Source organism: Heliangelus exortis, chromosome 2 (genome assembly GCF_036169615.1).
Source record: "Heliangelus exortis chromosome 2, bHelExo1.hap1, whole genome shotgun sequence".
NCBI classification, from domain to species: Eukaryota; Metazoa; Chordata; class Aves; order Apodiformes; family Trochilidae; genus Heliangelus; species Heliangelus exortis.
In genome coordinates this window covers 19,020,735-19,045,612 of record NC_092423.1, presented here as the reverse complement: position 1 = coordinate 19,045,612, position 24,878 = coordinate 19,020,735, and the positions used below count along the sequence as shown (strand labels likewise).

At 38.8% G+C, this 24,878-nt stretch overlaps 1 protein-coding gene across 1 annotated transcript in view; it reads right to left on the bottom strand.

Moving 5' to 3' along the window:
* Positions 1-23,186, bottom strand: part of DNAJC1 (DnaJ heat shock protein family (Hsp40) member C1) — a 106,259-nt gene extending 83,073 nt beyond the window's left edge. Inside the window, exon 1 of the mRNA XM_071735077.1 lies at positions 22,877-23,186. Within this exon, the coding sequence (XP_071591178.1) occupies positions 22,877-23,041 (165 nt within the window). The 5' untranslated portion in view covers positions 23,042-23,186. The remainder of the gene's footprint in view (positions 1-22,876) is intronic.
* Between the last annotated feature and the right edge of the window lie 1,692 nt (positions 23,187-24,878).

Sequence of the window (24,878 nt, the reverse complement as noted above, 5' to 3'; positions counted from 1 at the left end):
CTACTGACATTAAAATAAATGCAGCCAACCTGTACCATGTAATGAAGTAAAATTTCATTGTTCTTTAAAAAAATCTTACTCAAAACAACATTGACAAGAAAACTCATTTCAGTACCATTCTATATCATGTGATGAACAAATGCCATAGATGAAGAAATGCTAAAAATCTCATAATGGCATTTCTAGCAAATGAGTCTCCACTGCCTGAAACCATTATTCTAAATACTGCACAATCTTCAACTCCTTCTTCAAACCCTTTCTTTTGACCACTAGACAAATTATGTATTCAATACTTATTTGATAAGACAAACTTGAATTTCACCCAATAAGTATGCTCTGGATGCCATTGTATTAAACCAGTAAGAGCAGTCCTTCGATTAGGTTAAGAGATGCCAGCCAATACTAGAAAGAATGTGCTTAAATGCTTTTTTAAAAAAAGAATGGCATCTGAAACCAAAGTAAATATTCGAGAAATGTGGCAAATTTTCACTTATTTCCAGCTGTGAGTTTATGTAGTATTTAGTACAGAATTAGAGCAACACAGCTAATTATTAGGATACCTAATAATTACACAAACTCTTAAGTTGCTTTTTTTATATTTTCTAAAATGAGTAATGGACTGTACTCACAGACTGTATTACTCAATCAAAAACATAACTAAAATATTAGCTATGTGTGTTTTTAACAAAAAAAGGTTCAAGCACACTGCTTGCTATCATCTGCATGGATGTTTTTGATACTCATTCAAAATCACTTACATGTCAAAGACACTGCATGAAATTGAAACCTTTACTAATGCCAAGGTTTGACCCAGGATCCAAAATAAATCTGCATGTACAGACCCTTGTACCTACACAAAGCACCAATTACTTCAAATAAGGTTTTGTCTGTGCTCTGGAGTCCACCCATGTGGAGCCAATTACTATAGCAGGGCCATTATATGGTTCATTTCCCCATACCAGCTTGGCAAGAGGTGTACATGGGTGTAGGAAGTGCAAAAGAACCTTCACTAATAAAGTGCCTGAAACACACACCCGAGCATTGTAATATTTAATGTTACAAAAAACACTTCTTCATTGGGACTAGACCATGCAAAAACAGTAAACACTGCAGGGCAGCTTCCAATTAGAACAGTATTTTTCATGTTTCTCTTTTTTGACTGACCAGTAAAATCCAATTACTATTTCTTCTTCCCTTTTTTTCCTTTTTGCTGTTTACAAAAAAGCTTGAATAATTATGCTGATCCTTAATCTATGTTGCACATTTCTAACAATATCTGAATTCCTAAGAATGTTGAGAGGCTGTAGGATTTGAACAGAAGGTGTGAGAAACATGTCAGAACTGCATCTTCTTCAAGAAGTATAATATGTTTATAATAGCAGAAACACTGATATTCCTTATGATTATGCCTGGTATCATTCCATTCCTAAATGGGATAGCTGTTGTTTGAAATAATTATTATAAAAAGGAGCAAACCACTTGAGTATTAAAATCTCTCCCCACTGAAAGTACTGAAGCTCCATCTAGAGGCTTTTCTTCCTCTACTGTCATTTGTGGTATATGTAATATCACCTAGAAATGTGAACAATATTAAATGTCAGAGGCTTCCTTTGTACCTCCTCTTTTGTTATTCATAATGGGTTCTTGCCCTGAACCTTTGCCTGGCAACACTAGCTCCTTCACTGCCATCAAGTGGTAAGAAACCAAAACTGAACTTCAAAATGCAAAATCTCAATAATCGGATTAAATTATCAGTATACTACAGAGACAACTATAAATGCCAAATACTGAAATCTTTGTGGTTCTTTTCATGGAAGTTCTGGTATATCTACTCCAGACCACTATGCTGCCTCACACAGTAATTCAGCAATGGTGGCAAATCTCTTCTTGTAAGGTTCATTTTATTTCAAATTGCACAGAATAAAAAACTACATCCATATTCCCCAACATTATATTTAGAAGAGGAGAGCATCAGAATAAAATAATTTTAAAGCAATAATATATGTAACACTTAATGCTTCAAAAATATTTAATTTGGCAATAGAAGAAAATACCATAACATAATTAGAAGGAACAGCATAAATATCTCCATAAGACTTTGTGTTGCCTACTGGCAGCATCTCAAAAAAAAGGGCAAAACAGCAGCCAATCTCTTTGGCAGCTTCCATTGCAGCAAGCATGCAGCTTTGTCAGGCTCTTCCTTTGTGCTCCACAGCTGTAATCAACTGTGGACATTTGTTATGTCAGAAGTCTTAATGCTCTACAATCAAAAGTGACCTATGGGGAAACAAGCTCACAACACACCAAAAAACTGGGAGGGTTTCTCTAGATCAAATAGGAAGAAGAACTAATAAAATAACAGCAGAATGGAGCCACACTGCAAGACCTCGATTACTTCAATTTCAACCCCTTGAGCAACTACTGGTACAAATTCTCCCACAGGCTGCCCACCCCACCCACCTACACTACTTTGAATTACAGAAATCCCACAAGGTCTTCACCATGACTAAGAATACCTCTAAATTAAACCTCCTAGCATATATACAGTGAAATTGCATTAACTGCTTCTCTTTGCTCTTCCATGCACACAAACTTATTTCACTGTGTTTTCTCTTCAGAAGTTATTGCATCTGGGTATTTTTTCCATGGAAGAAGGTGAAGTATAAAGACCTCTTGGTGTTGTCCTGTGAGACAAAATAAGGACTAGCACAGACTATGGAGTTTAGATTCTTAAACTGCTGTTACAGAACATTATAAAAGAAAAGTGTTATCAGACTCAAATTAACAGAAAAAATAATACTATCTATATGAAAGATGTTATGCCTTATCAATACTTCACTAGTAAGGAAAGAACTAGAACTATTTCTACCAAATCCTGCACCTTCTAGTCTGCAGACCAAGTCTGTGCTGAGTACTGGGTGGCTGCTTACCTACTGAGCAAAGCCAGGTCCCTGCTGAAAAGCAGGCTCACACAAAGCAGGCTGCTAGAACTTTGCCACCGGGAAAGCAAACTGCAGACAGCCAAACTTTCCACCTGGAAAAGGTCAGTCTGAAAGATCTTGTTTGCTTGGGCCTGGAAGGCAGCCTGCTAGTCCAAAGACACTTCGTTTCTAGACCAGCAAGTTTCGAACACAGTTGTAAAAAAGCCTCCTTCAAACTAACCACTGGTATAACACCTATATACTGAAACTGATAACACATCAAGTATTTTCAAGAAGGACTGAAGAAAGCCAGAAATAGAAGTATTTATTATGAAACTTTGGACAATTCCTTCTTCTGCAACACTGCAAAATGGAAGAGTAGGACTGATACTGACATGCAGGAGTAAAAATGGATCTTTCTAAAGGAGAGACCAAAAACTGAACAGAAAGGGTCTAGAAATAAGTCAACAAGTCAAGCAATAAAACCAACCAAAACAAACTCAAATTTAAAAAAACAACTAAAGTATGTGAATATTTTATATATATATCTATATGAAACAAACACACAAAACAACTCAAGAAAGAATAAAAATAGGAAATATACAGAAAGACTAACATGCAGCCTCAAGTCACACACAGCTTTCAGCTCAAGGTAACACTAACTGCCTGTTGCCTGGCAATTCAATCTTGAGGACCAACTGAAACGCCCAAACCAATTTTAGACAGTCATTTTAGTTACAGGAACCAAAGGGATTAGATAAAGAGGCCGTTCCTAGAGTAACTGAAATATAAGTTAACCAGGGTGCATACAACCACATTAACTCCTGAGCTGAAAGAAAGGACTGAATTTATGATAAGCAGGGAAAGCCACAGTAAAATTTCACAGCAGCAGGAATACATTTTAAAATGAACAAACCAACCACACAACATAAAGATTAAGATTGAAAAACAGAGATTAAGACTGAAAAACAGAGGTAGAAGATATTGAAGACTTTACAAAAATCCTTAATTTTTCTTCCCAAACATGATTACATGTAGTGCAAGCTGACTGCAGACCTCTCAAAAGAATGTATTAAATACAGTGGCAAGAAAAAATAACCAGAGAAAGGGTGACTTTTAAGTTACAAATATCCCTCTACAATACCCTGGATTGCTAACTATAGATCCTAACGAAAAGACAAAAAAATGGGAAAAGAGGAACGAGTAGACAAAGTACAGTATATATTTGATCAGGACTAGAGAGGACTGTCAGACTGTTCACTCTCTCAGCCCCCGAAAGTAAGAACAGCAAATAAAACCTAGCACAGAAGCCATGGAAAAAGTGTCATCACAGAAGAGAGAATAATTATTAGCACTAGAGTGTGGACAATCGCTAGGAACTGCAGTGCAGAAGGTTCCTAAGGGGTATTTACAAAGAAAGCCCTAACAATACTCAACCATCACAGTCAGCTCAGCAATTCTCAGCTGTGACCACCAGGGACCCCATATACTGCCCTCGTTAAAAAAAACAGAGCGCAGTCCCAGTAACAATGATGTCTTGGTGAAAATAAAGCTTTAGGCACAGCAAAGAACAAGAAGCCATTTAGTTAACTGTCTAGTTCTCTATCCTTATTCAAGGAATGAAAGACTGGAGACAGAAATTTAGTTGGGGGGGAGGAAAAAAAAAAACCCCAAAAGCACAACAAAACATGTCCATGATTCCCAGTCAGCTAATGGAAAGTGAAAACTGTAAACCAGTTGTCAAATACTAACCTAGAAGGCCTGGTAGGCAGGTCTAAGCAGGTCTGCTATGGAGTCTAAAAAGGAACAAAGACTTGAAGAGGAAAAAAAATCAGCATAGATCATTTGTTCTAAGGATTTGTTTACACCTTTTCTGGGTAAAGGAAATAAAGAAGAGCAACTAAAACAAAATACACAGGAAGTCTATGGCAAGCATCTGCTTCCTTTTTTGGGCCACAGGTGTTTATTCTTGTAGTAGAAAGAAGGAAATCTGCTTTTGCTCTCCTCTGTCAAGATGAGAAGATCACTGAAACTCTAGAAGGAAGGCTATGGCCTAGAAATCAAAGATCAACTCATCCAAAACATTGTCTGGATCTGGGTTCATCAGAAAATGCAGCAGGTTTTCATACTTTATCCAAAGGAAATTACCAAGTTTCAACTTAGACAGAAATAAAAGGACAGTATTATAACCAACTTAAAATGTCATCCAAAGATCAGCAATAATTCTTTTGAAGATTAGCTCCTTTCCTTGGGCTATATTGACAATTGCAATACATTTTCCAATTACTGGTGCTTGAAACAAAACACAATTTTAGAACATTTATAGCAGAGCACATTTAATAATTCTGGCTAACATCACCATTTCAATATTTACCTTAAGAGTTTAATACAGAAGAGCTCAACCCTGTTAGGTAATCAGCAAGAGTGACCATAAGAAACTTCCCTGGAGTAACTTGCCACTTCAGGCATGTGGTAGCTCCACTCAATTCTCCTGCTTTCCTTCCTCTCACCAGTGTGTTGGGACTTACTGAAGTGCTTCCCACACTGTGCCTCACTTGACTAAGTATAATTAAGCCAGGCTATTCTTCTATCTCTTTTAATTATTTTGTGCCTTAACCAAGTCATTACATGACAGATCCTTCTGAAAATGAGACCTCTTTTCAAGGTGCCTGCTGCCAGTGTATTAACCTGTTACTGCTGACTTTCAGTAGATCCTAGAGGACAAATATTGGGTTGAGAACCAAAACAGCATTTTGGAGATTATATCAAATACTCTTACCATCAGTTAGCACAGAATTATTTATATATTAATTTGTATATTAATTTGGTCACACAAAAAACCCAGTAAATATTGAAGGGGTGGGGGAAGGCAGAAATCATCTGATTCCCACAATTTCCAATACACTGGCTTTCCTTCATGTTTTTTTCTTAGGGTACCTGGGAAATCCACGTCCTTCAGAGAGTTTTTCCCTCTTCATTTGATGCCACTTCAGGACTCGTATCATCTCAACTTCAAATGGCATCTTGCTTTCATTACATAAATGGGCAAAAGGCTAAATATTTACCATGACAGTTTAATCATTATTTCCCAGTTTTGCCAACTTACACCAGATACCATACCTCCAGGCATTCTTAATTTCGTGTCCAAATCCATTAACAGAAATGTTTTTGGGGTGGCAGGGTTTTTGTATTTTGGTTTGTGTTTTTTTAATCTACCTAAGCCCTGCCAGTGAAGAGTCCAAAACATACCTCTGCTTGAGCAAGCTACCCCTTAAGAATAACCAAATTAATTATCTTAAATTGTCCTGTGAATCTGGCACTAAATTGATGATTGGAAATTACTGTAGAATATGCATTTCTTTAATGCTTGCAGCAAAACAGTCTGAGACTCCACAAGCAACCTCTGTGCAAGTTCTGTGAGGATGCTATACCAATAGCAAGTTCTACTCTTGCAGCTGGTATGGGAAATACTTTGTATATTTGTCTTAGTTGGACTGCAAAATATTGAATACCTGATCAAGATACAATTCTGTCTTGACTGAAAAATCAATTTCAGAAACCAACGTAGCCCACTTCTGTCTTTCCTGGCCATAAGATCAATCCCATCACACCTAACCAGCTGTCATGTAAGGCTCTCATATCTCATGACAGCAGACAGGATAACCAATACCCTGATAATAATGGGATACTGTTAATTCAGTGACAGTGCCTTTGTGTTAATCTGTTAGAAAAGAGAACAGAAGCTACAATACTGCATCTTACATATTCCAGAAGTGAAGAAACTCACATGACTGGTTTAAGTCAAAAACATGAGCTACCATGCCCTGTTCACAGTTCTCTAAATATCAGACAAGTTTTCTTAAATTTATTTTTTTTATTTTTAAAATATGAACTTTGAAGAAGGCAAACACAGAAAACAAATACAATTATATCTTTGAAAATAAGGATACCCATACTCAATGTTAATGAGTGTTTATATTCACAATATATTTACAAGAGAACTTGACATTCTGCAATGCAAAATGTCAATCTTTGCAACAGCACTTTTTAAACAAAAACAGTGTCAACTTTTTTCAGATTTCAAATACTACAAAGTTAATGTACTGAACATTTTAAAACTTTAAAAAGTGCATTTCTCTAACTCCATTCTTTTTCTAGAGAGAATATAGTATTACCTAAACATTTTGCATTTAAACACAGTCTATTTGCATCTTCAGAGACTGATAAATATTATGGGGTTTTTTTTCCTCAGAAGGCAAAATAAAGCTAAGGATTGTGATAAAAAAACATCTACAACACTAAATAATGTTTAATTGCACTTATATATTGTGATTTGCTATTGCATTATGACAAACTGGAGGCTACACAGTCCAATCCTAGGTTGAACTGTTAAGGTAGCTCAAAATAGCAAATAAACCAACAGCTGCCCTATGAAATTGTCCATCTGAACTCTGCACCCAATACATCTTATCTACAAAACTAGATTCTCAGGAAATGCCATCTGATTTAGTCTTTCTTTACCCCATACTTTTTTGTAGTTACTTTTTCTTTAGGTTCTCAAACTTTATTTCTCAGTGCATCACTTCAGATGTTGGCAAAGAACCAAATCTACCTTAAATTTGCATCTCCTGCTGTTAGTCCAGGTGCAGGTACTGCATCAAAGTGATGGGTAGGATAAGATACAGGATTAGATAGAACCCTAGATCATATCTAGAAGTATGAATTCATCAGGTCCCTGGACAATAAACATATCAGCTCTATTTAGCAGAAAAAGAAAAGTGATTGTACACTAAAGAACTGTACTAAAACCCTGACATACAACACATTTTATTCAATACAACATTTAGCTTTAATATGTTCACTTTAAGTTCCTGCACTTCAATTTCCCTGCTGCAAAATTTATTTTGGTGAGTTTCTATCATTTAAAAACTTCTAGACTTGAGGGTATTTCATAAAACTGTCAGGTCTTTCTCATAACTATGTTAGCATTCGATAGAAGGTAAAAACTGAAGTCTTCACAGTGATTTATAAAACTGGAACAAAGCAGTCACAAATCTTGTTTAAACCAATAGAAATGAGCAAAGACACTGCTGGGAAGTGGTACCATCAAAAGTAGGACACCTTAAGTAAAATAATCCCATTGTTTCCAAAACAAGCTTAAGTACACCACAGTAAGAACCTTGTTGGGGAATTAATAAATCTAGATAATTACTTTGGTGTAAAGGAAACATAAGTCAGTGGCTGGGGGCACAACACAAACCAACTTTGCCTCCGTCTTAACACAAAGTAATACAAAACCGAGCCCTCCATTTTACCTTCTGAAAAGAGAACTGTTGTCTGATATTGAGATGATGCAGAGTTAATGCTAGTTAATTAAGCAAAGTGACCGGAAGCTGATGGTACATTCCTGAATTCCAGGTATCTCAGGGAAAGGCCTGAGAACCTAAGAAAATGTGCTTAATAATGCACGTGTAGCAGCTAGGAGAACAAACACCACCTAACAGCTAATGATCAATAACTATAACCTAATAGCAATGTAGGCAATGTGGTGGATTTTGTGCCAGTTCCAGTAGAATTAATGGAATGTATAGCTAAAAAATGTTGACTACTTCTTTCAAACTTGTTAACAGGAACGTTTGTATTAATCTAAGGAAACTAAAGTGGTGATTTACTTGATTTTCAAAACCCTTTAATTGAATCAAACCCAGGATGGTACCTACAGACTGCTTGATGATGGAACTGCAAAAAGTTCCCTTCAGGAATAAAGCTACAGCCATGAAATGTAATCATTTATTTACCGAGTCTTTCCTCTTAGAGATATTCCAGAGATTCCCACACCAACACATTCTTTGCAGTAGACTGGTCAAGAGAAGCTAATTAATCTTGAAATAAATATACAGACATAATACAAACAGACAATTAGATGCTAAGTCACCAAGAAAAGGGCTTTCACCTGAGATCACTGAATGAAATCCACAGACAAAGCTGCAGACCTGCAGGTGATGAAGGTAACCAAGCACTGCAAAAAAATGCTGGCAAGGAGCTAGCAGGCTGGGAACATGATTCCCATGTGCACACAACAAAAAAAAAACAAAACAATGAAACAAACAAAAAAACCCAACCCAAACCAAAACAACAACAACAAAAAACAAACCACAAAAAACCACCATCACCAAAAACAAAGACACAAAAAAGCACAACAGAAATGGTTCTGGAATTACAGACCAGAATGTTTGCCATTCATCCTTATTAAAGGCAGCATGGGCTTTATTTTTAAAGTCACTGTAGACAGAAGTAAATGCGGTTTGTTGGAAAAGATGTTACATGACTTTGCAAAGAGAAACCCTGCCTCACCAGTCCTGTCAAGTCCTTGCAGTGCATCAGTAAGGATAGAGAAGGGACACAGTACAGTTCATTTTGAAAAAGCCTTTGACAAGATTCCACCCCAAAAGTTATCAAAGAAACTAACTTGCCACAGAATGAGAGAAAAAGAGTCTTACAAATGGAAAATCAACAATCAGGATACAAAAAGCAAGGTTTAATAGCCAGCTTTCAGGGCAGACAAAAAAGCAGCTGAAAGGTTTCCTGGTGGGGGATTGGTGCTAGGACTGGCTTTATTCAGCACTTCCAATGACAACCTGAAGAGAAGACCATGCAGTGAAATCTCACGGTTCATAGGTGACACTAAACATTTTGGGTAGATACCAGACACAAACAAGAGAATCCCAAACCAAATGATCTGGCAAAAAAGAAGGTTCTGCATAGGTCTGAGTGCCTGCCTACATAGAGCCGTACTTGGAGTTGGCAATTACAAATCAGTAAGTAATTCGTGACACATTGCTGACAGTTCTCCAAAGCCCACTGTGCAGCACCAGCTGACTGAAAGGCATCACCAGAAATGCACTTTTTTATGTTAATGGTAAAAAACTGAGGAGGCTGAGAGGTTCAGGGGGCAAATGGACTACAAAACACAGCTCAGGTTCACATTCTCTCCCCAAGTAACACCATCTACCACCACTAGCATTAATCTTTTTATTTAAGTAGTGCAAGGGTTAAACAGAAAGGTGTAAATAAAACAGAAACAGGTGGAGACCAGCCAGAGTGTATCAACAGTATCCAGTACTCCTCAAAGGCATCCACGGAGCTTGGTGGTGACATGGAGGGGTGCCCTAACTGCAGATAAAGAAGATAAGGACATCGAAACAGCCCTCACATAACACCAGGATTCACTGCTTGAGACACAGCACTAGGTGACTATTAGACATTTGCAATCAAGGCAAGGCAAGGCTGTTTAGTATTTTCAATTGCAAGTAACAAAAATAAATCCTCCTCAGAAGCCTTACTGCATGACACCACTGAGGAAAAGATAACTGAAAAAGAAAAGAGTAGTGACCAAAATAATAAATATCTGCACAGAGACAGTGATGAAAAGAGTATCTAACTACACAGTTTGTGATTTTTAGCCAATGAATCACAGGGCCCTAAAAACCAGTAAACTACTGATCTGCTTAAGTTCATGTCCTTAACTCGAAGTTCACCAACCAGCAGCCCATGCCTCCAACAGACAATTAAGGTGTCTATAAATCATTTGCATTTGTAGGCAAAAGCAGTACGTACAAATCCATGAAAGGCATAAATCATCATGACTGAGGAAATTTGCAAGTCAGTAACTCATTGATAGGTTAGTCTCTATCTGTCTAACAGAGGATTTGATTTTTTCTTCCAAATTAATATAGCTTTTAAGCACTCAGTAATACTCAAACAGAAAAGATTTAGTAAATGGACTACTGGTGTACACCAGAATGGAAAATGCACTACATCACCTAACATAAATTTAAGTCAGTTACACCTAATTTTTAAATACAGGACATAACTTCTGTACAAAAGAGGTTTGCTCTTTCACCGTTCTACTTTGCAAGAGACAACTGCCTGGCTGATACTCTCAATCTGTATTTCAACAGACACAGTCCAACATTCAAATTCACTATTTTGTTTTGGACATTGCTGGATTAGGTTGTCGGGTTGAAAAGCTACTGGAGCAGAAACACAGAAGAACACATTCAGTAGAACAGGAACTACAAACCACACACTACAAACAGACCAACAGAAGAAATACCTTCTGTTCAACAGATAGGTAGACTCAGGTTGGAAAAAAACAATTTTATTTCAAATTTTTAATCGACTGAAAGAAGTTCTTGAATTCAGTAACATTTCCTTTCCATTGATGATTTAAAATCATTCCTAATAGGAAACAGGAAAAGGTTTCCCACAAAATTCCATAGAGGAGGAAATTTTAGAAATATTTTTTTTCTACTGTAACATTGTAGTGGCCACCATTAAGACAAGCAACATCCAGTAAAGCAATTAGTAATAAATTTGTAAACTGTCACAAAATCAAATGGCATACAGCTCTTCTCCCATTACAGCATTTAAATCCCACAGAACATTATAGAAGTCACTGGCTATAAAACGGTGATTATTAAATACAAAAGCTAGCCTAAATCAGTGTGAAATTTAATAAAACATTGATCAATCAGACTACAGAATAATTTGCAGTATTTTCAGGGATAAGTAAAATCCAATTAATGCCCCTTAAAGCAGAAGCTATTCACCCCAAATTAAAGCAACAAGGCTACTTCACAGCTTTTTCACGTCCTCATCAGCACTGCCTGCTTCCTTAAACAAAAGTACTTTACAGTGCTGAGAGACAGCAGTATTTCATTCTTACAGACCATATATAAAAGCAAAACTACCCTAGCTCTTCCTTTACTCTTTAGTCAGAGAAAGATTGCTGTGCATCTTCTGGTTTTCTTAACAAGTTTTCCGGATTAACTCCAAGAAGGAAGATTTTCACATCTAAGAGAGATGAGGGACTGCTTATGAATTTTCTTCTCTTAATCCACCACTTATTTGTTTGACACAGAATCACAGAATGGTTAGGGTTGGAACAGTCTGTAAGGCCTCCAAGCCAGGTCATTTAAGAAATGTGCACTTAAGCCATCTGTCAGGTGAGAGCCCAGTAATGAACAATCCTGCATTCATACATGATCCTGTTACACTCAAGCTGTGTTATTGTTTGTATAACTGTAATACACACCCCATGCACAACACATTGCTACATACATAAATTTGTTCTCAAATCGCTTTTATACTGAGCTAGTAACATCCAAACAAGAGTGACAGACAAACAAACAACGGGTAGAAGAAACCCAGAACCCCCAAATCTCCTCATAATTTAGGAGGAAATAGCAACTTTAGGCTGCAGGGGAAAAAAATATTACTCTTTAGGAACCCAAAATTGAGAAAAGCATGCTTTTATGGGGACAGTATATAGTTAAGCAAAAGCACAAATTATAACAAGCAACTTGAAAGCAAAACTGCAGGTTTTCTGTTGCATGAACTTCATTAGCCCACTAGGATGCTGTGGAAAACCAAAACATTTCAGATAAAATGAATAAAAGGAGGAAATGAATATATAATATCAGACCTATTCTTATAGATTAAACCCCTTTTGTTACTGCTTACACTCTCATTCTTAAAGGCTCAGCTGCACACCATCACCACACGCTCTTTGTTACTGGCTCTGCTGGGAACACAAGGAGCACCAACCCTACTAAGGAACACTTTACCTGCTGAATCATCATTTTATTTTTCAAATTTACCCAGTAACTAAGATTAAAATAGCACCACAGACATCTCCAGTATCTCCCTTAAAGTTATAGTTTTCTCTAGATGCAATTAGAAAGCAATGTTAATATTAATTGTAAAATTATTCTAGATAGAGCACAAAAGATTTATTGTTCAACAGAATGAAATGAAGCCTGCCTCTTAGATTGTTCATTACACAGCTTTACAGACACACATGATGACCACAAGCAGTCAAGTAGCAAAAAGCCCACTGATAAGTCATTTACAAAACTATACATTAATTACATTTATTACGTGGCTGTTTTGGATACCAGCATAGGCACACACAGAACTTCAGCAAAGAAGGTGAATTTGAAACAAACCTAAAACACCAGAACCTATAAGCACAGGCTGCCTACTCTTCCTCACCAAGAAATTTGTCACTCCCTGTAATAAATTAACAGGTCAAGCACAGAACTTTCTGTAGGAAAAACAGCACGTTTTTTAGTTCTGCAATTTGAAGATGAAGCTACTACAGATAGATCCTTAAAGTATTACTGAAGTGGGAAGCATAGAAAGGAAGAGCTGAAGCATTATTGCTGCTGCAGACAGATTAAAAAAAAAATTCAAAAATAAAAAAAAAATTCAAAAAGAAAAAAAATTCAAAAAGAAAAAAAAATTCAAAAAGAAAAAAAAATTCAAAAAGAAAAAAAATTCAAAAAGAAAAAAAATTCAAAAAGAAAAAAAAATTCAAAAAGAAGAAAAAATCAAAAAGAAAAAATCAAAAAGAAAAAATCAAAAAGAAAAAATCAAAAAGAAAAAATCAAAAAGAAAAAATCAAAAAGAAAAAATCAAAAAGAAAAAATCAAAAAGAAAAAATCAAAAAGAAAAAATCAAAAAGAAAAAATCAAAAAGAAAAAATCAAAAAGAAAAAATCAAAAAGAAAAAATCAAAAAGAAAAAATCAAAAAGAAAAAATCAAAAAGAAAAAATCAAAAAGAAAAAATCAAAAAGAAAAAATCAAAAAGAAAAAATCAAAAAGAAAAAATCAAAAAGAAAAAATCAAAAAGAAAAAATCAAAAAGAAAAAATCAAAAAGAAAAAATCAAAAAGAAAAAATCAAAAAGAAAAAATCAAAAAGAAAAAATCAAAAAGAAAAAATCAAAAAGAAAAAATCAAAGAAAAAAATCAAAGAAAAAAAATCAAAGAAAAAAAATCAAAGAAAAAAAATCAAAGAAAAAAAATCAAAGAAAAAAAATCAAAGAAAAAAAATCAAAGAAAAAAAATCGAAAAAAAATCGAAAAAAAATCAAAAAGAAAAAATCAAAAAAAAAATCAAAGAAAAAAAATCAAAAAGAAAAAAAATCAAAAAGAAAAAAATCAAAAAGAAAAAAATCAAAAAGAAAAAAATCAAAAAGAAAAAAATCAAAAAGAAAAAATCAAAAAGAAAAAATCAAAAAGAAAAAAATCAAAAAGAAAAAAATCAAAAAGAAAAAATCAAAAAGAAAAAAAATCAAAAAGAAAAAAAATCAAAAAGAAAAAAAATCAAAAAGAAAAAAAATCAAAAAGAAAAGAATCAAAAAGAAAAAAATCAAAAAGAAAAAAATCAAAAAGAAAAAAAATCAAAAAGAAAAAAAATCAAAAAGAAAAAAAATCAAAAAGAAAAGAATCAAAAAGAAAAAAATCAAAAAGAAAAAAATCAAAAAGAAAAAAATCAAAAAGAAAAAAATCAAAAAGAAAAAAATCAAAAAGAAAAAAAATCAAAAAGAAAAAAAATCAAAAAGAAAAAAAATCAAAAAGAAAAAAAATCAAAAAGAAAAAAAATCAAAAAGAAAAAAAATCAAAAAGAAAAAAGTAAAAATCAAGACTGCTTGTTTTATCCTCTTCACAGCACTCTGAATACTGTTAGTTCCCCTGGGTTCCCAAACACAGTGTTTTCCCTATTGGTATGTGTCCTTCTATACAGCACGAAAGAAGTAAAATATAATCTAAAAGAAATCAGGAAAGTATTAACATGAATGAAATGTCGGGGAAAGTTAACAGTATGTGTCTTTAAAACTACTTATAATGGTAGATTCTGAAACACTTTTGTGTCTTTAAGAAAGGAGCCAATAATGAAAGCAAAAATACCCTGGATTTCCTTGGACAGCATCCAAGCAGAAATTTAATAGGAAACATACAGAAAACCCATTTTTATGGAAAGTACAAGTTTACAAGTCTAGATGTTTCAATCACTTCTAAATGCAGCATCTGTGAACAAAAATATCACAAACACTATGCATACAAGACACCTGTCAGGGCACTTACAGAGTGCATTATGTACCAGCCCATCACCTGGAAGTTTAGCACTGTTGAAGAAAGCAAAACAAAGCCAAGACACACAGAAAAAGCCATATCCTGCACCATCCTCAGCTAAAAGTCTGAGCAGTTATTACAAGGGCTTTTCTGTGGTGACTCTTGTAGGCAATTAAATTATTCTATAGTTTGGAACAACTCTGTTCTGTAGGATCCAAGTGAATAACCTCAATTATGAGATTCACACAATTTTAATAATTTACAATTTTTTATGAAAAGCAAGGTTTCCAGAACTGCTGGAAATATCATATGTACAGCTTATAAGTAATAGATTCAAACAGGAATGTTAAAACCCTGTAGGGATGCAGAATTATGTCTCAGTAACATACTGAGGAAAAAACCCACACGATTATTATTATGGAATAAATTGAGATTACAGCTAAGGCCACTAGAAAAAAATCTGGATTCTCTAATGCTATATTTGCTTGAACTAGTAAAATGTTTATTACTAGTAAATGTTGATAGTATATTTAGGGGACCTTTTTTTGCCTGTAATTGCCAGAAAAAGAGCCAATTATTACATTAAAAGCAAAAATAAAAAAACAATTTTGAAGAACCTCTCCCTCATTCATCACTTAGAAGAAACGTATAGTTTCAAGAATTATCAAGATCCCTTACTGTTCAAATAAAAGTCTGATACAAGTATCACTTACGTGTGTATCATACCATCACCTAGTTGTGTATTACTATCACCTAGTTGTAGAAGTTACTTATTTCTGATAGACTGAAGCAAGAAAGTTGAAACATATTTAATCTTTCTGAATGACAACTACGATGTTGCAATTGACAATGAATCAAAATCTAATGCCTCCCAAAATTACTAGCCCTGCTTAATGTGTATTTTGAACAAACAAACTTGAAAGAGGCTTAGACCATTAGACCTGTTTAATCACTAGCCCAACAACTTTAATTCCTTAAATACAAGTAACTGAGATATCAAGCTGCCACTCCGTTCCCTGTCACTTTGTGACAGAAGATTTTTGAAGGACACAGTGGATATCCTGTTTGTCATGCAAAGACAAGATAATTTTACAAAACAAAACAAGAAGAGCCTACAGCTCATAGTTCTGACATGATCATCTGAAAAAGTGACATACTAATTGCAAGCATGTGAAGTTCTATACCACCAGATAAAAGCTTGGAAGACTGAAGCAGTATTACTAACCTAGATTTTCTCTAGAACATCTGTAGATGATGCACACTCCACTATTTATGTAACACTGCACCCACCTCTGTTAACCTTAAAAAGCAGCAGGAAGCAGAACAGCCTTATGTGTTAGAAGATAAATGAAAATAAGTCTTTGAAGTGTGATCCAGCTTGTCACTGGGAAGAAGAAATATATTGCTGAGTTTCTGGGCTATCCCTTTGCATTTCCCTTTCCTTGTCCCCATCATGAGCACCCTCTGACCAGGGGAAACAGACCAGTATGGGTACAGGTAGGCTGCTCATCTGGAGGACTTGAGAGAATTTCTGGAATAGAAACCACCCTCTCTCATACATCTTCTCACTAAAGTACCACAATGTGTTGTCAGAGTTCCCAAAAAGCTCTTGTCCTGGTTTGAGGACCAGGACAGAAAAACCCTGCCTGGGACACCACCAGCAAGTGCTGACATTGCAGCTAAAATGAGGAGCAGCTGAGCCTATGGGAGGAGAGGATGGATTATGTGACCTAAATGAACCAACCACAGTATTCCTTCCCATGGTGCTCTGTATAAAATTTTTCCCAAGAGACCCCTCTGGGGGAGTTTATGTGGCTGGTGTGTTGCCTGGGTTAAGGCCCTCCTGCTACCTGGTTCCTGCTGCTGCTCATCCTTGTTTCCTCACCAGAGAAGGGAAGCATTTACCAAGACAGGTCACCTTCTAGCTACTCAAAGTTTTTCAACTTTAAAGTCTCTCTCCCTTATTCCCTTCTTCCTTCAGGGAGGGAAGTGGGAATACCAGAGAGCATCTGTCACTGCCCAGCTGTCCAAACTGTGACAGCTGTACAGCAAAAATAATTTTCTCTAGACATTTTTTTCTGGACAGTGACCCATTCAAAGCCAGAAGTACAGCACTGCTAGATGATGTAACTGATAGACTCAACAATTGCCCTTCTTTCTGAAAAGTGACTAAATCTATGTTCAAGAACTTTACGTATGTCTGATTAACATAAGAATTCACAGTTTTAGAACTGCAGTGATGTACATACTTCAGGTCATCAGTTAACACACCCACATAAAACAGGTTATGCAAAATACTATTTCTTCACTGCCCCATAATGCCTTGTAATACCACAAAAGTCCCACAACTTGTCATGGCACTAATTCCTGGTGAGGCTGTTAGAGGGCAATGCCAAGAGGTAAAACTCTGCATAACCTTTTACTATAAACTATAGCCTTAAAGCTGAACCTACCTCAATTTTTCAACACAGATCAGAAGTAAAGAAAACTTCCTTATTGTACTGGTTGACTGTTTATCATGATGTGGTGGTCCTGGACTGGATGAACCAGATTCTTTTTGGATAGAACCAAACTGTAAGACGTAAAACCAGGCACACAAACAGCAGACTGCAACACAAACAGACACTGGGTCCATGCAGCCAACCTGGAACTAGCTCAGCAACAACAAACTGAAATCCCTGAAATGCAAACAGTATGGGCACCAGCTCCTGCTACTTGCCAAGGTACACACTGTATACCTTGTGCTCTTGGAAGAATCCTGTTAGCCAAATACAGCCAGCTCATCTAGAGGGGTTGTAGGTTCCTGCAGCCAAAGAAATCTAACTCCTTGGTTTTCATGTCTTGCACTTTCTTGGAGCTACACTGTATGTGCAGTTCTGACTTTATGTTGCACCACCATTTAGCAAACCCATCATCTAGCAGTGACAAAGATAAAATGCTCTTTGGTTCTCTACAGTAAAGCCACATGAATGGATTCAAGCCTGGTTTAAAATAAACCTCATGTGCCACCAGGAAAACATAAGCCAATACAGAAGAAAACATCTCTTTCAACATTTTTCAGGAGTTATATATTTAGCAGTGTTGGCTGGCAAGCCTCACCCATGTATTAACTCTCCCTCAAGAACTTGAGCTCCCAAGGCCTCATCTGCTACCTCAAAGGGTACTTGTAGAAATTTTCTGTTCACACAAGCCTAGCAGAACTTTCAATACAAACCTGTTCCCTTTTCTTATCACCACTAGAAGCCAAAGCCTTGTTCAGAAATTCCATGTTCCTAACTGATACACAACATACTGCTTTGCACAGGCCAATTCTAGCAACACAATTCATGCACTTTAACACATCGAACAATGTTTCCTCAAGATTTCTGGATCGTATCCCTCCTATTAAAGAGCCATTTTACGAAGTTTCAAAAGACATTCAAAGACATGTACTGCCTTCCCTACTGGAAGCCAAAAAGAGTAGAGAAGGAGGCAATTCCCCATGAGCCATATAAACAGTTATAGTCAGAAGCATATTTTGGCAAGGAAATCCACAGCTCCAACTGATGCCAAGTTGATTCATCCAGAATGTATCATATTTATGCAAGTATCAGCTACTGAAAACTTAGAGATGATAATATTAATATTTTTCCAAAAGCTGACATCACTTTTGCATGTTCTCATTCACAGGTAACAGGCGATTTTACTACTGAGTCTACATAGCCTCTGGTTTAATTCTGCTGCTTCATCTGAGTTTTTAGATTAATACTATTTGGTCCTTGTCACTTTATCAGTTTGATAGCTATATTGAAGTGATTACTGAAATTAGTATTACATTTGGCCTAGCAAAACTTTATGATTCTGCTTACTTCATTTGGACACAACTTCAGTAGCCACTTGAAGGACATAGAAATGTAATCTTTTCTGAAGCCAGAAGTTATCTGTCTATTTAGCTAGGTCAGACTTACAGAGAACAGTTTTAAACATATCATTCAAGTTAACCATATCATCAATTTAAAAACAACAAAAGCCACAGGAAGGCAGAACAGTGTCCAAGTTGTTCAGAATGGCAATCACTCATGGCTTGGATTTAGGAACAAAGATTTCAGAAGGGCTCTCCCCACACTTGCTGCAAGGGTGCTGATGGCTGATAAGGCCAATGTGGGACAGGCAGTGCGACTGCAAAAGGCCCAGCAGAAAGTCTCCTGTGAGGGGACAGGCAAGGCACGGTGCTTTCTGAGCTGTCTTTTCTCCTCCAGACTGATTCTATGTGTGTTCTCAAAAGAGGCAGCAGTGTTATGGATGGTGTCTCCATGTCTCCCGACTGGAGGCCAGAGTGGAGCACTGATGGCAGTCAGTATGGCCAAAGCTGAGGGGTTGTTTCAGGGAGTTCTTGTATCTCCTCTTTGGGCAAGTTCACCATAGAGCAGAATCTTAGGGAGGTGGTGATGCTCCATCCTGGAGACGTGCCCTGCCCAGTGCAGCTGTGTCCTCAGTAGCATGGCCTCAGTACTGGTGACCCCTGCCTGTTCAAGGACAGTGACATTGGTCTTGTAGTCAGTCCTGTGGATGTTTAGGACTGTCTGGAGGCAGCACTGATGGAAGCTCCTGAGGGGTCACAGATGGTGGCAGTAGGTGACCCATGATTCAGACCCATATAAAAGAGCAGACAGTACAATGGCTCTGTAGACACTCATCTTTGCATTTTTCTGTACAAATGCAATGGCAATAGTAACAATACAAAAGTTCTTAAATGTGCTTTATTACCATTAGATCTGATAGATTAACAGATAGATCTGGGTATGAAAATCAGACACTTCTTAATTTAAGGGCTCAGCCCTAACAGATGTTGAACAAAATGACGCCCAGAGGTCACCTCCAACTTTAACTATTCTGTAACCAGCTGCAGATTTCTCAGTCAACCCCTCCTTGAAGAAGAGTCCTTAGTGCTGGTCTGACAGCCAAGATAGTCACACCCTTCTTCTGTCCTCTACCTCAGTCACCAGTCCTGGAAAACACTACAGTAGCTTCAAACATAGCACCCTGCCAGTGCTGGTGACAGTCACCTGCCAAGGCCAGGAGACTTCCACAAGGCCCTCAAAAATAAAGAATGCATTTTCTCTTACCCTCTTATCCTGAATGAGTGAACTAGCAACAAAACAAACAAACAAAAGATAACCAAAAGTTTTCTCCAAATCCAGCAGCCAGAGGCTTAATCAAAAGCATTCTAGAGACCTATAGCACTTCCCACAACACCTTTTGCACCTTGTCAGCTGAGGTCAACATCAGCTTCTGGCAATGTATATGAGGTTCAACAAGCACAAGAACCACAGTTCTCCCAAAAAAAACCTAAACTGCTTAGGGCCTTAAGGAAGCATTGGAGTTATTCCCTGTATTTTTTCAAAACGTACGATGACATGTTTAGAAAAAAAGCTGGCAGCCCTGATATACTACTGTTAACAAACATGGTTTAGCATCTATTACCTCTGACACAGAAGTTGCATACTGCATGAGGGAGAAGTACTCCCTCTCACAGGACTACCAGGACATGATGCAAGGCAATGAACACCAAGAGGAATATGGAGGTGGGGGAGGAGAGGAAAGGAAAGCAAACTTTGATGAATGAAAGGTTATGAAACAGTCCAAAGGCACAACCACAAAGGCTGCTGTCACACATATCCTGTGCTAATATGCCAAAAAAAGCCACCTGAGCACACAGAATAAAACCACTGGCAATACCAGAACTACAAAAAGTTAAACACAGCATTCTAGTCAAAGGCATCTTAACCAAAACAGTGATAAACAAAATAACCAGTAAGGCCCATTAAACCCTGGCTTTAAAAATTATCAGAAAACCTGAGGAAATAGGCAAACAGCACATAAAAATGTTATGGTAAAAGGCAGCTTTGTGGTAAGGCATCCAAGATAGAAAAGTGCACACCTGACATTTGTGCAGTTCTCCTGATCCCTTTACAAGACCAATGATACCCTTCTCATATGGTAACTTAAATGGCTGCAGCTACCTAGTGAGTGAGTGCAAGTCAGAACCTTCTTCAATATCTTATTTGAAGCTTCAGGGATAGGTCAGAGCTACAGTAGGAACAAAGGATAGAGTGTGGAAGAACCTGTAAACTTATACACTATCTTCAATGCTTACAAATTTCTACTGAAGTTCATCATCATATCCTCTGTTACTGTACTCACAGCTATGTGCTGCATATGCAAAGCATCTAATACTAATTACACTTCAAGTCTTGGCCATCATGACATTCTGAGTGACCAACAAAATTTCCCTTCATTTGTGTTGCTCTTCCACTAACTTTTTCCTCTGCTCACATATTACAAGTGATTCAAATTCTCCATTAAGATCATAAGTTTGAACTATTGGAATATTTGCTTGCTAAATCTAACATTATAGTTTGCTAAACACTGCAAGGTCAGCCCTAAGAAAAAAAGTATAGAGGAGGATATAAACAAATTAAGCACCAGATCTGAACATCACTAGGGAAAACAAAAAATCTTCTATCACTAAATTACCTAAATTGCCTTTGCATTATTAAAGCCTAGATTTCTGGGCTCATGAAAGTGAAACTTGCACAGCAGTGTTTGCTGTGTTGTATATTATGACATTCCCTAGTATTTAACAACAGATGCTTAAGAAGGAGTAAAAGACAGACATAAAACTGACTCAGGATCCCCCAACTATCATTAACAACCACAGCTGTTAGTTTCCAAAACAGGACTCTTACATATTGCGGAGACCCTGCCTCTGATTTTAGGCCTGGGCCCTAATGAAAGGCACCTGAAACTACAACTATTATTCTCAAAAACCACAAGAACTACATCAGAATAAACGTTAAGGTTGTCAGGGGAGCCATTTGAGTACCAGAGTCACTTCCCAAAAGCTGGAGGTGCTAGAAGACAAACAAAGAATAAAATGTCTTTTGGGGACTCTAGGTGAATTAACAGACTATAAAGAATTGCATAATTAATTACTGAAGAGAGAAGTATTGACTGGAATAAAGAGACAAAAAGAAGATTGCTAAAATGCATGAAGAGAGATGAAATGAGATTACCCACACAGAACAGAGCATCTACAGGCGAGGAGGGCCACTGCTTGTCCTCCACGAGGAAGCCAGGACAAGCGATACAAGTTTAAGAAGCCAAGTGGCAGCAAATTCAGCAATCATATCGAAAATATACACAAGAAATGTGGGATAAAAGCATTAAGAACAGGAGTTCCTGTCTTGAATACACATGCATGAAAATTAACAGAAGGTGCAAATAAACACTTTAATATAATCTTAAGCATTGCCTAGCAAACAGAGTTCAAAACCACGCACAATAACCCAGATACACATAAAAGAAATAAATATACCGATCTACAAGCCATTACCATGGCAAAAGGTCACAGTCTACCACATGGCACCCATGAGAGAAAACAGGAGCTGCAACACATGGCAATGCACAACCCTAAGAAGAAACCAGCAGCTATGCAGAATGAGGGAAAGAAGAAAAACAATACCCAGGACACGTATCTGAAGTGGGAGAAGCCCACGAGCTACTTTTGTCTAGGTGTAGATGCACATGGAGAAAAGCAGATACCTAGGAAAGCAACAGGCAGCATGAACGCAAAAAGGTACCGTGGGAGAAGGAGGAGAGTGATTTGACCAGAAGGACCCAAAAAAACCACCCCAAAAAAGCCAACAACCAAAACCAAACTTGAAGGAGAGCAGAACCCCTGCAGAGTGGAGTAGAAGGCTGGGGAAGCGACGGGAGCCTTGCCCCGAGCCTCGGGAGCCGGGGCACGGCGGGGACTGCAGCGCCAGAGCGGGGCAGCCGCACGCGTGCCAGGGCCGCAGGCAGGTGACAGCGCCAGGCGAGCAGGCGAGGGCCGGCGGAGTGCCCGGCGCCCGTGTGCCGCGGGGAGCAGGCGGCTGGCGGCAGCGCGGGGGGCGGGGGAGGCAGCCAGCCATGTTCCGCAGGGCAGGGGGCGGCGGGAGAGGCGCGCCTCAGGGCCCGCGCCGGGCGGGCAGAGGGCCCGGTCCCTCGCTCACCTGCTGCACCCCCAGGAAGTCGTAGAAGTTCCGCGGCACCTCCTCTACCAGGTCGAAGAGCTCCAGGTCACCGCTGTCCCAGGCGCGAGTGCGGGGCGCCAGCAGCACCAGCAGCGCCAGGAGCGGCAGCAGCCGGCGGCGCGGCGCGGGCCACGGCCAGCCCATGACCCCGTCCCCGGCGGCGGCGGCGGCAGACGAGGACGTGGCCGGGGAGGCACCGCCGAGGCCGCGCACGCCCGGTCGGCGGCTCCGCACTGAGGGGGAAGGAACCAGGCCCGGCCCTGCCGGCGGCGAGTCCCACGGGGAGGGGGTGAGGGGGGGGGGAGCGCGCTCCGCCTGGCCAATCACCGCCCCCGCAGGCTCTGACGTCAGCGACCCCGGCAACCGCTGGCGCTCGCGCAGTCGAGGGGCTGCGGGGGGGAAGGGCGAAGCGGGAACGAGGGGGGAGAAGGGGAGGGAGAGTGGTGGGAAGGGGGGGGGCGCCTGTCTCACCGCGCTCGCGCCCTATCCGACTCCCTGCCCCTTCCCGTTCCCCTGCCTCTCCGCCTCCCGGCGCCGCGCAGCTCCCGCGCCCTCCCCGGGGCTGCTGGAGCTTCATCCTTGCCTCCCAGCACCCTGGGGAACGTCTCTGTGCTGAGTCTCCACGCACACCTGCCCTGGCGCTGGGGAACGGCCCCGCGCCCCGCGCCCCGAGCAGCCTTCTCTTAGCGGGGGAGCGGGGTCCTGAGTGAAGGGCGACAGCCGCTCCCCCAGGCCCCGTTACCGGGCGCGTCGGGGAGGTTTTGCAGGGATTTTCGTCTGTCCTGCGCCTGGCACGGCCGGTGCCCGCTCTTCTTCAGGAGATGGATCAGAAAATAACTGCCCGGATGCCGCGCGGGGGTCAGGGGGCCACGGCGGCTGTGGTGCCACCAACACCCCTGTGCCGCTGCTGTCCCCGCTGCCACTCCTGTGCCACTGCTGTCCCCGCTGCCACTCCTGTGCCGCTGCTGTCCCCGCTGCCACTGATGTCCCTGATGCTCAGGGACATGCCTGATGTATTGCACCTCAGCAATACATTGAATTTATTAGCTCCTTAGAATGGGTTTGCTTACTGTAGCCCATTCTACCCTGAAATCATGTCAGTATATTTTCAATCTGAACTCGATTTTAAGATGTTTTCTCTGGACCTTTCATGCTTTCCTTGCTTAAGTAACGTTTCGTATGTATGCACGATGAGAAATTGCATGGAGACTTAGCAGCTCAACAATACAAATTATCTGCATTAAATCACTTTTCTCTGGTGTGCTAAGACTCCCTGGAACACCCCATCTGTTTCATCTCTCTTGAAACTAGGCCTCATAAATAACCCACTATGACAATTATCTCTTTAAGAAAGTTTCACTTTGTTCCAAAAGTGTCCATTAACTGTATCAAGTTCAGAAAGTAGTTTTTCCAATCAAAAAAAAAAATCCCACATGCTAATCCTAAATGCACCTACATTCACCTAAGGCACCATTTATAAAATCACCTACATTCACCTAAGGCACCATTTATAAAATTTATAAAATTTCAGCACAGTTGAGCACTGCCTTGGATATCTTGTGGGGATAGGAAGACTTTAAAATACAAGCTGCATAATTCAGAATAAGGACTTAAACCAACATAACCATTATCAATTTTCCAACTCATAAAGTATAGAGTAGTCTTATGTATTCTCTTCTGTTGAAACTGTTCCCTTTTGCATAAACTATTTAAATATTAATTAGACTGATATTTAAACTCATGTTTCCATATCCCATGTGCATGCCCACTGGGCTGTTAGGATCATCATTCTGCCTCTGGCTCTGTTTTCTGAAAAGGCATGTAAACCCATTTGCCAGGAAATTATAATTTAACCAACAGCGTCTGATGTAGACTTTTTTAATTCAACCTTCTCAAAAACCAGTGTCTAACTGCTCATTCTGACAATCTGTAAAAAATGCTTGTCCCACTTGATCACAGAGCCAAAAAAAAAAAAATCCTC